We start from the raw sequence: 18,047 nt of genomic DNA on the forward strand, positions 1-18,047 counted from the left end.
CCTTCCTTCCTTCCTTCCTTTCTCCCTTCCTCCCTTCCTCCCTTCCTCCCTTCCTCCCTTCCTCCCTCCCTTCCTTGATTTGCTAGGGACTGAAGCCAGCTGGGGTCTTCTGTATATTAGACAAGTGTTCTACCATTGAGGTACATCCCTAGCACTGACAAATTTTTAAATCTTGTATTTTCAGTTAAAAATACTTATTAGTTTTCTTTTTGAACTTTTCTTTGATTCGTAGGTTATTTAGAAAGTGTGTTGTTTCATTATCTAATGTTTTGACATTTTTCTAGACATATTTCAGATTTGATTTTTAAATGAATTCCACTGTATTCTGAGACTACTGTTGTGAGGGCTATTTTTTTTTATACTTATTTGTACTTTTATTTGACTCAGTTGTGTATTCTGTTATGTTTTGGAGTCAATCTATGTTATCAACTTGGTCCAATTTTTAATAGTAGTTTTTAATTTCTTTCCTACCTTTTTTTGGTGGTACTGGGGATCAAACCTAGGGCCTTGGGCATGCTAGGCATGTGCTCTAACACTAAGCTACATCCCAACCCTGGAAATTTCTTATAGACAAACATTTTTTTAAGTGCAGGATTTAGAGAGTAAAAAAATGAAATTAGATGAAACCAAGTCTGTTTGACTTTCATGTTTCTGGTTTTGTTATTTTTGTTTCTTCCTACAAAGAAAATGAATTAAATAAAACTTCATTAGCAAAAATGAAAGGCAAAAACACATTAACCTAAGTTGTAGACTCTTAGTGAACTTTATTTTATTTACTAATTTGTTTTGTGAATTGTGTGAGTATATTAATTCTGAAATATTTGGGGCCTACTATTTCCTCTACTTGTTCATGTTGTAAAAATATCTATTATCTTTCCCTGTATTCCTGTACGCAAGTACTTGTGTTTATGCCATGAAGTATGTTTTTCCAAAGTGAAAAAACTTTAAGGGCAAATGTAATATTTGCAAGTTTTATTAAAATTAAGCAATACCATACTAAATCATATAATGTTGAATTAAGTAGAGCTGAATATAATTTTGCTTTTAAATTTTATAGTTCACATACACTAAGTTTTTTAATTAATTAATTTAATTAAGCCTTAAAATATCCACAATATATGTGTGAGGCTCTCTCTTGCATGAGGTCGAATCTGAATGCTGCTTCTTTATCACACATCAGATTTTTAAAAAATCTACAAAATTGAATTATTCATGCTTATGACAATCAGTTTAGAGAAGCTTGAAAGGACGCTCTTTTATAACAATCTCTTTCTAATAATTTTTTCTGTATGAGAAACAAACAAACAAAAAAGTGCTAAGGGATTGGTAAATTCTTTTATACTTTGCAGTTCTTTACCCTAGCAGAATAAGAGGGACCTACTGCTGAAACTGAGAAGTAGCTTCAAATTTCATTCAAAAGTAATTTTTTCTGTAATTAGGAATTATATTTTCTTAAATTGACTCTTCGTGCATTATGAAGAGATTTGAGATATTTTATAGTCAATTAAAGTTGTTTAGAGCCTTTGAGTTGCCTCTTTAGAGTACTTTAATTATGAAAAACAGTTTGAAATGAGTCCAGTCCTGAGACAGGTGGTTAAATTTATGTTTAAATAAATCCAAAATTTAAAAAATGAATGAAACTTTTTAAAGGCTCTCTTAGTTGATTTTTAAAATTTGAGTTAATCAAGAATGGTAACTGTCCTTCTTACGCAGTAACTTAAACATCCGAATCATGTATGGGTAGTGAATGGAGGTCTTCTAGAGAATATTCTGGAATTCAAATGTACTTTGTTCTTCAACATATGGAAGGAATGCATTTTGGATATAGTAGTTACTAAAGGTTTCTGGAATTCAAATGTATTTTGTTCTTCAACATATGGAAGGAATGCATTTTGGATATAGTAGTTACTAAAGGTCGGGGTGAAGTTCAAGCTATTGTTGATGAATAGTTCTATTGAAGACTCCTGTGAGAGGTTTTTTCCCCCCCTCTATTCATTAATATATGATCTATCAGCAGCTAACTTATGGCATGAATGCTTTTCACTGCAGGGAACTTAATATGATAGACACTTTGCAAGGTTATTAAAAGTTATGGCACTCTTAGTTATTAATCTAATTTGCATTAGGTTAAAGCTGTGCATGAATTGGATTGACAGTTAAAATATTATCATTAGATGCTGAAATATGATGTGGAATGGAACATGCTACATGATTTACTTGTATTCTTTATATAAACTTCTAAAAATATAGCAAAAGCACAATATTTTGATTTGTTCCTACTTGGCTTAAGTTTTGTTGAATAAAAAAATTTAAGTTCCATTTGGAAGGTATTGTTATATCTTTTGATTTTTCTATATTTTGTAGGTAAACTTCTTAGAAATATTAGTTTTGGACTTTATCACTAGAAAGGTGATATCAGAAAATAATATTGATAAAATAAGCAACATGATCTAAATATTAGATGAAAATTTATAATTTTTCTGTAACTTAATTTTTTAAAAATATTTATTTTTTAGTTGTAAACAACACCTTTATTTTGTTTATTTATTTATTCTTTTATGTGGTCCTGAGGATGGAACCCAGGGCCTCACACGTGCTAGATGAGCGCTCTACCGCTGAGCCACAACCACAACCCTGTAACTTAATTTTTTAAAAAATTATTTAAATGTAAATTTTATTTTTCAAATAATAATTTTCAATTCATGCATTTAAGAACATTTATTGAGTTAGTGTTATGTGCTAGGCACTATTCTTTTAACCAGTGAGATTGTAGATAATAAAATAAACAGAAATCCCTATTTCTATTAGGCTTACAATTTAGAGCAGAAGATAGTCAATAAAACAAATAGATGAAACATGGTATATTAAATGGTGACAAGAATGATGGAGAAAAACAAAACAAGGTAGGTGAATGGCGTGTTGGAGTGTGTTCAGGTTAGCCCCTTGGAGAAAGAGTCATTTAAATGAAGAGTAGAGGAAGTGAGGGAGTGAACCAGGTGATTACTTGGGACAAAGAGTACTCTAAGTATAGGGAATAGCCCATAGGTCTGGAACTGTGGTGACTGATGAGGGAAATGGTGTGGGGGGAATGAGGTGAGGTCAGACAAGAAGTATGATGGTGGGTGGCAGGAGAGGCACATATCATGTAGGTACTTGGTAATACAAACATTTTGGCTTCTGCTCTAAGATGGGAAGCCATTGGAGGGTTTTGAGCAGAGAAATGACACAAACTAATTTAACATTTTAATAGAATAAGTCTGGTAGCCTTATTGAGAATAGTTTGAGAGATGGGGGAGGGATGAAAATAGTGATCAGTTATTTCTAGGCTGTTGCAGGTGAGGTCATCCTGGGTTGGACCTAGGTGGAAGCTGAATTGGTGAAAAAACAGTCAAATTTGGATTCTTATTATTTATGGTAGTTGTGTTCTATAAAGTCACTGTGAACACTGAATTAGCAAATACTGAGTCACTGCTCTTAGGGAACATACAATGTTTAGTTCTATAAAGTCATATTTTCTACAGTCAGTGAATGCATAACTTTGTTCTGTATGTGTTTGCATTTAGTGATATCTGTTAAATATGTACTGTTGGTTTCATTGACCTTACCACCAACAGTGTTATAACGCATGAGTGAACAAAGCTTATTGAACACATGCATTTTCTCCATAAAGCACTTTATAGCCTTCTTGAGTATAGGAATACTAGATGGAACTTCAGGTGGGAATGCGAAATTGACTTATACACCATAATAAGAAGTCATTTAGGCAAGAACCATAAATAGATGTAAAAATTAGTTGATGAAAATTGGAGGTGTAACAGCATATTAACATGTCAAAGTTTTTTCTACAAGGTACTTATTAATTACAAAGGAAAATTAAATCATAACTTTACTGTGGAAAAATTGAGCAGATACCACCTTAAAACCTGAGACAATTAATTTATAAAGGGAAAAAGATTTTTTAGCTTATGGTTCTAGAACTTCCAGTCCAAGACTTTACTGCTTTGAGCTCTGGTAGGGAGTATGTGGTAGAGCACACCACTCACATCATGAGCTGGGAGGCAGAGAAAGACTGAAATTCAGGTGTCCTATAATCTCCTTCAAGGGCATGCCCTCAGTGACCTAAGGATTTTCCATTAGGCCCCACGTCTTAAAGACCCCACCACCTCTGAATAGCATCACCCTGTGGACCAAGCCTTTAACTTTTGAGGACATTCAATGGACTTTTGAGGGACATTCAATGCTCAGTTAAAGCACTTAGCAAAAGGCAGACATGCATTTCTTTCTTATTTAACTCAAATACAGAGAAGGATAATTGAAGGTTGGAGTATAGGTGAGCCATTTTCATGTGACTTTCATCTCTCTGTCCAAGGAAGCTGTCTGTTTTCTTACCATCTCCCAATCATGGATATTGTATTTGTCTGATCAGAATGGCCTAGACAACCAATTTGTTTTCTCATAGTGCTGGAGGCTAAAAATTTGAGAGCAAAATGTTAGCAGGTTGGTTTCTTCCAAGGCCTCTCTCCATCTAGGCTGGTCTTCATTTAAACTTCCTTTTCAAAAAAAAAAAAAAAAAGAATACTAGTCATATTGCATTACGGCCAATATTAGTAAAGCATAATTGTAATTGTGAAATGATTTTGTAATTCCATTCATTTTACATATATTAATTTGTTTTTAAGATATATGAAGAACTTTTCCCTCTCTTCAGTTTACTTTTTAAGTTTATATATTAATTTACTGTATTAGTGTGAAGTTGTTGATTCTTACTTTATTTAGGGGTTAGAATCCTTTGTTATCATTGCATGTTATCATGCTCATATTTGGCAAATAGGGGCCACTTCAAACCAGCTCCTCTGTCTTTTTGATATATTCCCATCATTTGTTGAGTACTTATATTCTGGTTCATCTGATGCTTTTCATACTCCATTTAAAAAAAGAATCCTATTTCTTTTCAATGGAAGAGTGGTATTTACAAAATAATATCTGTGGCCCTGGATGTGCTCATTGCTGCTCGAGTGTCATTGTTGTAAGTTTTCTCAATGGACTGAGCTAGGAAATAAATAAACATGCACTCATGTATTTATGTGCCTTTTGTTATATTATTTGATTTATTTATATTAAAACTAAAGAGTAGGGGCTAGGGTTGTGGCTCAGTGGTGGAGTGCTCAGCTTGCCTAGCACGTGTGAGGCCCTGGGTTTGATCCTCAACACTACATAAAAATAAATAAATAAAATAAAGGTATTGTATCCAACTACAAATATATATATATATTTATATTAGAAATATATATATATGTATATACATACATATATATATATATATATATATATATATTAGAAAAGGCCAAAAACCCTGAAAGCAAAGAGATGGTAAGAAAACAAAGCTGCTTCCTTGGACAGAGAGATGGAAGTTACATAAAAATGGCTCAGCTGTACTCCAGCCTTCAGGCATGGCGACACACCCCTGCAATCCCAGCAGCTTGGGAAGCTGAGACATGATACAAAGTAGGAGTAGATATATGGCTCTGTGGTCAAGTGCTCCTGAATTCAATCCCCTGTACAAACAAAACAAAACAAAACAAAACTAAAAACACCAAAACAAAACAAAACAAAAAACTAAAAGAGTTCACATTGATATTTCTCATTCCAATCCAACATCATAAAGTTCATGCCATCTTCTCTTTTTTATGTACTTGTAATTTCTTTCTCTGACAATGAGAAACTTAGCATCTATTATTCACAATGTATTGGCTTATTGACTCAATGTTAGAATACACAGAAAATAATTTCAGCTAATTTACGCTTTTGAAAGTGAAATTTAGCAACTCAGTTTGGTATTTTGTTAGGGCTATTTTGTCTTCAGTTTTCTTTTGTAGTCAAGTATTGATTTTCAAAGAATTTCATAAATCCCTTCTTTATATTAAAAATAATATAATAAATGCAAAAAGAATGTTGGAATTAAAAAATCGTAATTTTCCAAGAACATAAGATTAGTTCTTTATTCTCTATTCCTTTTGTTGTGGTTGTTTTCCACTGGAAATAGTTTTGTCCTTTTGCTTCTGTTGTATCCCATTTAAAAGTTTTTTTCCCTTTTTTTTATCCATGTTGATTTTGTTTATTTCTGACTGAAACTTGAATGGTTTCTAAAGTCAGAACTGTACAAAGATATATACTTAGATAACTCTATCAGATTATTTTCCTCTTATTCATAAGCCCCATTACCATACATTGATATTCTTTTACTTTGCTTTTCTGTTTAACACTGTATCCAAAAATATTTCACAATATTTCTGCAAACAGATAGCTTTTTACATATGCATAGCATTTCACTGTAAGTTTATTCAAGCATGCTTCTGTATATAGACATTTAACTTATTTCTAATTTCCCCAGATATAAATGCTTTTTAGCTTTTGATAGGATTAAGTCTTTTTGGGGGGGGGGGTTCAAGGGATACCAGGGATTTAACTCAGAGTCACTCAACCATTGAGCCATGTCCCCAGCCCTATTTCGTATTTCATTTAGAGACAGGGTGTCAGAGAGTTGCTTAGTACCTTGCTGTTGCTGAGGCTGGTTTTGAACTTGTGATCCTCCTGTCTCAGCCTCTTGAGCAGCAAGGATTACAGGCGTGTGCCACCTTGCCCAGCTGATCAGATTATGTCTTGATAAGCCAATCATAAATTGAAAATGTTGAGGTCAATCATATCTTTAATACACCTAACCTACTGAACATTGTAGCTGAGTAACACAGGACTTTGTAGAGTATCAATTATTTCCCCTCATAATTGATGAAGTGGCTGGCTGAGAAACGAAGCTTGCCTATGCTTCCCAGCATTGGGAGAGAGTGGCATATCACATTTTGCTAGACCTGGAAAAGATCAGAACTCAAAATCAAAGTACAATTTCTCCTGAATGTATATCGTTTTCACAACATTATAAAACTGAAAATCTGTAAGATAAACCATAGTGTGCGACTATCTATGTATGCAGTACTACCATGAATAACCTTGTACATGTGGTATTTGTGTGTGTGTGTGTGTATGTGAATGTACATGAATGGAGGAATACTGTAAGCACAAAGTTCTAGATGTGTGAAACAGCTGAGTTCAAAGATAAATACGTATGCAGTTTTGTTAGATATTCCCAAGTTTCCTTCCATGAGACTTATATAGGTTTGCATTCCCACCAGAAATGGCAACAGTATTTGTTTTTTCTGGTGAAACAGTATTTGTTTCACCAACAGAGTGTTTGCTAATTTGGTAGGTAAGAAATAATATCTCAATGTAGTTTTAATTTGCATTTCTTTTATTATGAATGAAGAAGTAAGATTCACTTTTTATTAATTTAAAAATTGTGTGTGTGTGTGTGTGTGTGTGTGTGTGTGTATTGCCTTTGGCCCATTATTTTTCTATTGAGTATTTGGTCTTTTTTTTTTTTAATTTTACAACTCCTTTACGTGTTAGAATTAGTAGCTCTTCATCTATTAATATATGGTGCAAATATTTTTGACTAGGTTGTCAGTTGTCTTTTGACTTTTTTTCTTTTAATTGATTTGCTGTAACATACCATTGTTTGTTCTATGAATCCGTGTGTCTGCTGCTGACTCACATGAAACTATGGCAGTCTAATTTATCACCTAGCAAGTAGGGTAAAATATCATACTCACCATGGCTCCTGACAAGGATTTATTTCTCCTTTTATTTTTAGTTTCATTTTTTCTTTTTTCCCTTCAAGATCTCCAAATTTCCATCCTTCTTGCTTTTTCTGTCCCTTCAAAGTTTCCAGCTTTTCTTCCATTCAACCATTTCTCCCTCTGAAGCATTACCTTTCTAAGATTGCTTCCTTTGCCTTTTACATTCACTTTCAAGCCCTTTCCTGCTGTAGGTGCTGTGATCTTTCACTATGCTTTTAAAGTGTTTTCACATGTAGGTGGATCTTCTTTTTTTTTTTTTTGATAGTGATTTTAGATCAGTATTAATCATGCTGCTGTCACTTTCTTTAGTCCCCCCATCCTCCTCCTTTCCTCTTTCCCTCCCATTCTTGCTCTTTTTCTTTGTTTCTTCCTTCCCTCCCTTTCTTTGTCTTTTCCTTCTTCCTACTCTCCTTCCTCCACAGAATGACCCTTGGTTTTCATGAATGTTTATAGTGAGAGCATGAGAAATCATTTGTAGGGGTTTGTAATTTATTTTTCTACTCATAGATAATTTTAAATCTGGACTTTTCCTGCCTGTTAGTTATGTTGATGGTGTGTGTGTGTGTGTGTGTGTGTGTGTGTGTGTGCGCGTGTTTGTGTGTATGTGTGTGCACGCGTGCGTGCATGCTTGTGGTTATGATGCTGCTGCTGTTCTACTTACTTAGGATCCCTCACATTCACAGCTTTCTTATATAGATTTGGACATGGCATATTATTCAACTTACAGGTAATTGAAAAACTATGGATCAATCAAATTTAGCATTTTCTATATGCAATGAAATGCTATTACATTGAATTGGAGAGCTTGCTCTTTAAAGCTGTTTCATTGTGAAATTTATAAGATAGAACTATTTCAATTCCCAGAACAGTTTAAAACCTATAACAAATGTTCAATAAACATTTCTTTATTGATTTGCCAAATTTTCTTATTGCAAGAAATTTATCAAATGTAGCAAAGTGTAGATGTAGCCATCACAATATTCTTTGTTCTCCAAATTCTGTGCTTTGTTTAGTCTTTGCTATTAACTGAATTTTGACAGTTTTGTGCCATTTGATCTTCATCTCAACTTAATGAGTTAGGAAGTACAGATAGTTTTACTCCCAGGTTTAAATATTAGATTCTGCAATTTAGATTAAAGGATTTGTTTGGAGTTGCACAACTAATCAAAGAAGTTAAGACTAAAGATGGCTTCTTAGAATTGTTCATGTCAGGACAACATTGTATAACATAGGTAGCCCTTTCATTGTTTCTACATGTTACACTTGAATTCTATTTCCATGTGAAAAGACATATTTGTACATTTGGCCTAAGTAACTAAGACATTAAGATGAATTCCTATTCATTTTCTTATTACTCAGTGTATCTAGGATAGCAAAGTAAAAAGCTTAAACTTGAGGAGGAATGTTTGAAAATAAAAATGTAAGATGGAAAAATATCTGGTTACCCAAATCAAAGTAGATAATACTTGTAAAAAAAAGTATTAATCACTTATTTATTGTCAGGAAGCTTTCTACTATGATATTGAACAAAGGGTAAACAAGTTTATAATAAAAAATACTTGACTTCTAGACTAGCCTGTCTCTTATAAATGTCAGACTTACACAATTGAGTTTTGCTGGCTTCATAATAACGTTTATGGCATGACATGTTGTATACACACACTGTTATTACAAAACTTGAACAGATTTGTCAATAAGTGGTGGCACAAGAATTATAATTCAGTCTCTTTGAGAATTTCATTATGTGGAGGAGGAAAAATTGGATGTTTTCCTGCCTGTTAATTGACACAGAACAGTTCCATTCCCTGCTTTATTACCTCTCAGCACCTAAGGAAAAGTATATAGCAACTGAGATTCTTTGTCAATAAGTATTTTTTCACTATAGATTGAAATATTATACTACCTGTAATATTTCATATTGAGAAAATTAAAAGTTAAGAAAGTATGTAAGTGATCTGAGATATTCTGAAATAGATATTTGGGAAGAATTGTGCTAGATAGCTTTTGCAATAATTTTGTTAACTGAAAGAAACTAAAAAAAGTTATTTATACTTGTGGTTTTCAAATACTACTAACATTTTTGGGATTTATTTGTATAGTCTCTATCAGATCTTAGATGTTTATTTTAAAACAAATTAGAAAAAAGTACAGTTGAATCCCTTTCCAAATCATGGCAAGTAGACATGTTTTAAAAACTCTTTATTCATACCTACAAGGGAAGGAGAAAGATATAGATAGGTAGTGTGCATACTATAAGCATACCACACAACTGAATATAGAAGTATATGTAAGTGGTAGAATATCCTTTCTCCCAAAAAACCTAATATAAAACCTCAAATTCAATATTAAACATCAAGGTGTTTTTGAAGAATTTATTGTTATTTTTTTAATGTAATGAATTTTGCATTGGATGTTTTCTTCAAAGGCATCTAATTTTTATTTTGTTAATAACCATTGTTTAGCTGATAATAATTAGATTTTGGCTATATTACTCTTCTTCCAATTGTGTCAGACACTGTACCCAATAAAGAAAAAAAAAGCATCTGGGAAATTTTGAACTTTTCCCATGTTATTTTGTATTATAAAATCTTAGTGAGTTTTGTTTATTTTGTGAATCATTCTGCACCAGATAGAAAGACAGATGGGTAGTGTGAAGTTCAAATATCTGGGCAAATAGGAAGACAGACGGATGGTTTAAATGGTTTAACTATCTCCATGAAAATGTTTGTGTGGACAGCATGACTCTTGAAGTTATACTAAAAATTTAAGGAATTAATTAGGTATAATAGAGTTCATTAAAAAATAATAATGTTTGAAAAATGTGACATTAAATATGGAATTCATTAGTTATGCCTTTTGAACTGCCAATAACAAATTAGAATAAAATACTCAATTACTCTTGCTTAGAAACTATTTGCTTTACTTTCTTATTATAAACATGTAGACTGTAGAAAAGTTTTTATTACTTGGAACTAATTTATCTGGATACTTCTACATGATCTTTGGAACTGTTGGCAGATTAATTTGTTTAATTTCAAGTAACAGAAATTAAAAATGGTGAATCAAAACAAAAGACAAAGACATCAAAAACCTTAAAATGGTCCCTAGGGCAGTAATATGACTGCTCTGGCAGCTTCTGTACCAGGAGGTAGTGAACTTTTCACTCATTTTCAGGCATTAGTGTTGCTTAGCTTTTAGCTGAGATGGTTTTCTTTATGATCTGGTGGGGATGTTGGATTTTGGGAGTCAGCTTCATAAAGGAGTCTCTATCTTTTGTTGGTAGAGAGCAACAGGGGTTTTTTATAGGAAGGCTTCAGGGATGGCTGTAGATGTGTTAATTGCATTAATTCTTGGGGATATAATGAAATGTATTTCTGCAAGAATAATGCTAAGTAGCAATGTTCTGTGACAAAATTATTATAGTAACAACATGTGGGATGATATGTTCCTCAGAATGTTAAAAATCATTCATGATTAGTATTATTGAAGTGATTTACTAATTGCTAAGTTAATAAGATTATCCCACATGCATACAGAATAAGTCAAAATGTCTCTAGGGATTTATGTTAACTGAGGCAAACAAATTATTGGGTTCTGATTAACAATTCTTAGAAATTCAAAGTTCAAGTAAAATAGAATTTTTTAAAAAAATCCTTGGGCATACCTCAAAGTGAGCAGAATTATTAATATTTAAGGTACATATGATTATTATACTGGTTCATGACATAAAATGGTTCATCCTATGGGTTGTAATAAAAAATATGAAAAACCACCTCTTTAGTGGTTTAAGTTTCGTTTTTTTCCCCCCCCGTGATTTTCTTCAGGTACAAACTAAATTAAAATACTTGTTCCACTCCTGCTACTCTTAGTGGTAGAATCTGTTTCCAGTCAGAAGTGAAAAAAATTAGGAAAGATATTCTGGCAAAAAAAATATTTTCTCATGAGAAGTTGTTAATGTTTTAAAGTAATATAGATCTTTTGTGGCAACATTTTGTGAAATACCTTGGACAGTTATTCAAATGTGTGCAGGAGCCACCTAGTAATGGGCTATGACTAAAGAATTGTATTCTGAAGAATAATCAGGTGCACCTCTCTAGGAGGTAATGGTTATAGGACTTGGAAATACTAGAATTTGTTGGTAGTAGATATATACTAGTTTGATGGAAATTATACACACACAGACACAAACACACACACACACATATACAAATATATGAAGCTGTCAAAAATTCTTAAGATCTATTTCTGGGGTCAGGATTAATTAGCAGAACTTCCTTGGAAGGAGAACAGAAATTAATATTTTTTAAAAATTTCTTAAGCTGAATTGATAAGAAATATTTATTTGAATTGTCCCCAAAGTTCAAGATTTGCTTAAAAGTTCTATTTTTCCTATGTTCACATATGAACACTTGACCAATGAATCTCCACATCATGTAAAACCACAAGAATGGGATCCTAATTAGAATAAATTACGCTCCATGAATGTATAATATGTCAAAATATACTCTACTGTCATGTATATCTAAGAAAAATCAAATAAAAAGTTTGATAAATTTACATGTTCATTCACTTACATTGGCAATCTATAAATACTTTCTAAATTGTTTTAGTTGAAAAAGCACACAAAAAAAACTTTAACTCATGACATTTTGGGTATCTCTCAGACCTCTCCCAATTCAAGTCTCAATTTCTGTGCTTGGTTATCAAGTCATTTAGTACCTAGAGTGGTCCTTCTCATCAGATATATTTCCTCCCTCCTTTCCTCAATACTCTCATAGTCTTTCCTTGCCTGTATAACATTGCTTATTCTTTTTTTTTTGTGACATGGAAAATATATTAATATTATCAATAAATCCCATTTATTTATTTATTTATTGGTTGCTCAAAACATTACAATGATCTTGACATATCATATATCATACATTTGATTCAAATGGAGTATGAATTCTTATTTTATTCTTTTTTTTAATACAGTAGAATGCTTTATTTGAAAACTATCTCTATAAGTCTTATCTAGAAAACCAGAGTAGGACCAGTGTGGTGAAAATGGACATGGGGTTGCTTGGGGTCCCTAGGATTCCTAGAGCATTGCTTAAAGGCAGCTTATCTACTAAGTTGGCACTTAATGTGAAATGTTTAGTGGCTGCCATGACGCTTAAGGCTCTGGCGTTGGGTTTGAGGAAAGTGTAATTGTAGCAGACCCATTCTGAGTAGGTCAGTCTGGAGAAGGGCAGCACGACACAGGCCTATCATAGGCATAGGGTGCTGGTCTGTTTGTCCTCAGTACCACCTGCTTTACTTAACCCTCTGGTCAGTAGCCATCGCCTGTTAGTCATAGGTTAGAAAACTTATCTTCACTGTCTAATAATTAATGAATTTGATTTTCAATGATATGGATTACGAAGTTGAAAGCTATAGCAACTCTTTTTTTCTTGCCCTTATAAAAGGAATCATCTGGTGTATTTGTGTATCAACAAAGGTAGATTGTTCAAGTTTGTATCCTGGTATAGGATCAACAATAGGTCTGTACACTGACCTTAAAGCAAGGAGCTGGGGGATGATTTACAGTGGAATCATCAAATGGATCTCCTTCTCATAGATGTCAGGGATCACTTCCATTAGGGAGTTACCATGTGCACAGTATTCTGTCCAAACACCTGGAACTCGTAGTAGATGAGCTGCTCCCAAAGACCTTGTTTGTTTGGATGATGGGCCAGCTTGACTTGGTTCATATGTGGGCATCTTGCTTGGTACTTCATGGGGTAAGCAAGGCACAAAGTGACTGAGAGATTCACCCCCAGCAGCACACTGTTAGCAGCATAAGGCCCTGCTTCATTTCCACATTGTAAATGTGGTCGGGAATGGGGTCAAAGAAGACAGAGCTGTGAGATGGGTGCATTAACCACAGGCAGCTGTGAGTACTGGATATACTCATAGAAGGTATTACCACTTCCTTCCAGATGTTGATGATGAGGTGATATGGTTTCTGGACAGCAAGAGCTTGTTTTTGGCAGCTATACCATTGCTGATATAGAGGCTTCTGGTGATCTTTGAGAGGCCAGTGACTGAGGGCTACTAGAACTGAACCTGGAAGGTACACAGAGGCACTATCATCAAGGGTGTGGGTCAGCAGTTGGCCACATGTGAGGCCTGTATCTTTCTGCTAGGTTGTGTCCATGGTAAATTTAAAAGCATGTTGTGAGCCTGGCATGGTGGCACAGGTCTGTAATTCCAGCAACAGAAAAGGCTGAGGCAGGAGGATGGCAAGTTCAAGACCGGTCTCAGCAATTTAGTGAGATCTTCTCTACTTTAGGAGTGAGAGGGGGTTAATTCTTGAAGCAGTGGCACTGCAAATCCCCCAGCAAGGGTATCTGAAATAAAGACCAGTTCAGGTCCTGGCTACAATCTCCACTGGCTCAGTATTCTGGTTTCTGTAGCAGTGGTTTCTCTTCATGGGGAAGAACTGGCTGTCCAGGACTTCAGAGAAATCTCGGCTTCTCTTCTATGCCAAGTACAACTCTGCCAGTACTTACCAGGTTATCACAGCCCACCTAGTGGAGAAGTACCAATATTGCTTATTTTTCTGCCTGTGATGCTATTCTAATTTACCAGGCTCTATGTCAACCCAAAGTACGTGTATGAAGACATGGGGGGGGGGGGAAGAACCTTGTTTTTAAATACTGAATTTCAAATGTTTAGTATAGTTTCTAGTAGTGTTCAGTTAATAACATTCATTGAGAGAGCCAAAATATTGTTCTTTACGTCATATACTTTTCCATACATGCCATATATTTTAAGGTCTATTTTCTCCACAAAGCCTCCTCTGACTAACCTTGGCTTTATTAATATCTCAAACATAGACCTCAACATTTAACATTATTTACAGCCATTTTTGATTTCTTGTTTGTACAATTTCACGTGCACTGCTATTCTGATTTGGTTTAAGCTTCTTGAAGATGAGAGGATCAAGTATCAGTATTTTTTTTGTGTTGTATATACATTTTGATTCACCGAATATTTAGTGTACATCATGCCTCCTTCATAGCAACCTACATGCTAAACACACATAAAGAGTACTTTATATAAAGTCTAACACATAATATGAAACCAAAAAATCTTTAGTTTATTATTCATAAAATGTGTGAAATAAAATAGTGGTAATTCAGATGGTACATAGTGAAGAAAAAACTTTTCCTTACCTTTTTGCTAACTTTCTTCACTCTTTATTTCAGGGAAGGAAACAGAAAAGGCCAAGGAACGTTATGACAAAGCTACAATGAAACTTCATATGTTGCATAATCAGTACATATTGGCACTAAAAGGGGCACAGCTTCATCAGAATCAGTATCATGACACCACACTTCCTCTGCTTCTGGATTCCTTACAAAAGATGCAAGAAGAGATGATAAGAGCTCTGTAAGATATGTTTCCTATTCATCATAAAATCACATTGAAAATTATTTCAAAATATTTTCTACCCCAGTTAAGCTTCTGCTCTGTGAGTTTTGTTATTACCCAGCACAATGGGTATGTCAGATCTGTGTAATCTTCTTCCCTCATTTTGGGATCATCTAGTAAACCTTCTGGCTAGCCCCCAAATGGATCTTCTATCCTGTGTTTTTGTTTTGTTCCAGTTAGCTGAATATTTAAATTAAAAAAAAAATTCATTGGTTGACATATTCTCTGTTCCCAAAGTGTTGAACATTGAAATCTTGAATGAAATCTTGAACTGAGAAGCTTTAAGGAAATAATTTTTTGAAGGTTTATTTAGGCTTCTTGCTATTTCTTTATTTTTTGGTATGAGGTTAAAATCAACAAATGCTTATTGAGGTTTTACTGTATACAAATTATACTACTTGCTACTTAGGGATATAGAGATGTGCAGGCACAATTTTTCTTTAAGGAACTAGCAGTAATCAATAAGTTACTTGCACACACACATTTACCATATACATTGATGTAAGACAATAGAAAAAGATAAGCCACATGTTGGTGGACTTCATCTCCCTTTATTAGTTAATTTTGCAATTTCCAACTGATTAGATTCAAATTTCTTTCACTGAAAATGTGTTTAGGGGAATTCTTCCATGTTAGAGTTGCTGTGCATTAGAAGTAGGGTTAGGAAAGAGAGAAAGGAAATGGGATAGTAATGAAGGAGTGTTAGAGAAGAAGAAATAAGTGTTGGATTATCTCTCAGATAGAAATAAAGTTCATAAATCATGGTGAATTATGAGAAAAAGGAACTTGGGCCAATTTGGATTCTTATATTTAATTAATTTATCTGTAATTATGTAAATTAGAAAATGAATTCTTAGTCTAGTGTACTTTGAAATGTAGCGGTAAATTAATATGAAAGGTAATTGTGAGCATTTTTCAAGTTTTAAGAGGAATCCTGAATTGGGCTTGGTGGCACACAGACTGTAATCCCAACAGCTCTGGAGGCTGAGGTAGAACGATCGCAAGTTCACAGCCAGCCTTAGCAACTTAGTGGGACCCTAAGCAACTTAGCAAAACCCTGTCTCAAAATAGAAAATAAAAACGAGCTGGGATGTGGCTCAGTGGTTAAGTGCCCCTGGGTTCAATCCCTGGTTAAAAAAAATGTGGGACAGCTTGAATAGTTAATGAGTGCCAAAGAAACTATTAGAGTAGAATGATAATTTCTAAAACAAAGCTATAAAAATTGTATATTATGTTGTAGTTTGCAGAGCACTTTCATGTGTGTTTGTTCACAAACTCATTTGTTCTGTCCAATATCCTGAAAAGTTAGGAAGATCAGTTTATATCCAAGGGTTTTTTGTGACAGATACATCAGTACTGGCCGAAGATCACAAAGCTAAGAGGTGGTAGATCTGGACTTGAAATGAGGCCTACTGATTATCTCAACATTCTTTCCATTAATATATTAGTGGGTTGAATGGCATGTCCCCCAAATTTATATGTACCTTTATGGCTTTGTTTGGAAGTAGGTCTTTGTAGATGTAGTAAGTAGTTAAGGATATCAAGATGCGATTGTTCTGGATTTAGGGTAGTCTTGAAATTCAATGATTATAGTCTTTATAAGAAGAAAGTACTCAGAGGAATGCAAACATGGATAGCTATTTGAAGACTGAGGTGGAGTTTGGAATTAGGCTGCCACAAGCCAAGGAATACCTGGTATCACCCAAAACCGGAGATTTTAATTGTATTTGGAATTTCTTTTTTACAAATTAGAAAATTCTAAAATGTTGCAAATTGTGCTGGATCACACATTTCCTATTTGATTAATTATACAGAAGGGGAAATGTTTAAAATATTTCCTAATACCTGTTACCCTGATATTAATTAACCTTAGTAAATGGCTTCATTGTTGCTTTTGAACAACTCTCTGATGTCTAACAGATTCTGTACAACTACATCTCTTTGTATTATATTGTCCCATTCACAGAGAAACATTTCAGATAAGAGATCTAGGTTCCCAGTATTTCTTAGACAACAATGACTTCCAGAACCTCTGAAATTAGAAGATCAGATTTGTCTTTGCTGCCTTTCAGACTCTGCTTGACTTAATTTTGCTTCTCCTTATGTAAAAGTGTGAAGGTAAATAGATGTATATACTTGTTTAAAGGTCAGACTAAATTTTAGATGATAAAATTTTAGAAGAAATAAATTTTAGAGAAAATAAAGTATTTTTAATTACCTTGAATATGTAAACTCTTTATTATTGATAAAATAGTGAAATATATACTTAAAATATTTAATTCATAAATTTAGTTGCTTTACTTTAAATTACATAATTTTGGTTGAGGAATATTTTCTTTCCTACCCTCCATTTGTCAATGAGTATTTTTCAAACTGTTGACATGAATTTTCAGTAATAGGTCTTCAAGATAACTAGAACATCTTTTTGGGACAAAACATTTCCATAGCATAGTTTCTTCACTTTGCAGTACATTATTTTATACTAACATTTAAAAAATTCCAAGTTTGATGTTACCACTGAAATTGAATCCCTGAAACCCATGTGACAAGTACCCATTTATGTATTGTTGGGAGAGATTGCCACCCCCTCCCTGGCATCAATCCCAGTTTGCTTTAAGGGTGAATATAAATGATTCCTACATCAAAATTATTTAGTAATTTCCATATTGTAATCATTTTAGTCCCAGAGATATTGACTAAATATCTATTTTAATTTTTCTGTCTTTTTTTTCTTTAAATTGTATCTGTCAAGTGACTTCTGTAGTAATTTGAAAATAGCATTGCCTGAACCAGTTTTATTTTTTTAATCCAAATACTTTATTAAAGTAGTAGAGAGAATACTTTATAATAAAGGAGCTTTGTGAGTAATGAATTTGATTTATGAATAATGATTTGAGA

The 18,047-nt window shown here is 33.6% G+C and overlaps 1 protein-coding gene and 1 pseudogene across 11 annotated transcripts in view; one reads left to right on the forward strand and one right to left on the reverse strand.

Moving 5' to 3' along the window:
• Positions 1-18,047, forward strand: part of Fer (FER tyrosine kinase) — a 396,280-nt gene that overhangs the window by 66,878 nt on the left and 311,355 nt on the right. For all 11 annotated transcript variants that reach the window (XR_013437379.1, XR_005728664.2, XM_040273797.2 and 8 more), the window contains one exon: positions 14,924-15,107. Coding sequence is in view for 9 of the 11 variants with exons in the window: in XM_040273797.2 (XP_040129731.1) it covers positions 14,924-15,107 (184 nt within the window). In the remaining 2 variants the exon portion in view is untranslated. The remainder of the gene's footprint in view (positions 1-14,923; positions 15,108-18,047) is intronic.
• On the reverse strand, positions 13,060-13,805 carry LOC120885374 (dual specificity protein phosphatase 18-like; annotated as a pseudogene).

Source organism: Ictidomys tridecemlineatus, chromosome 1 (assembly GCF_052094955.1).
Source record: "Ictidomys tridecemlineatus isolate mIctTri1 chromosome 1, mIctTri1.hap1, whole genome shotgun sequence".
NCBI classification, from domain to species: Eukaryota; Metazoa; Chordata; class Mammalia; order Rodentia; family Sciuridae; genus Ictidomys; species Ictidomys tridecemlineatus.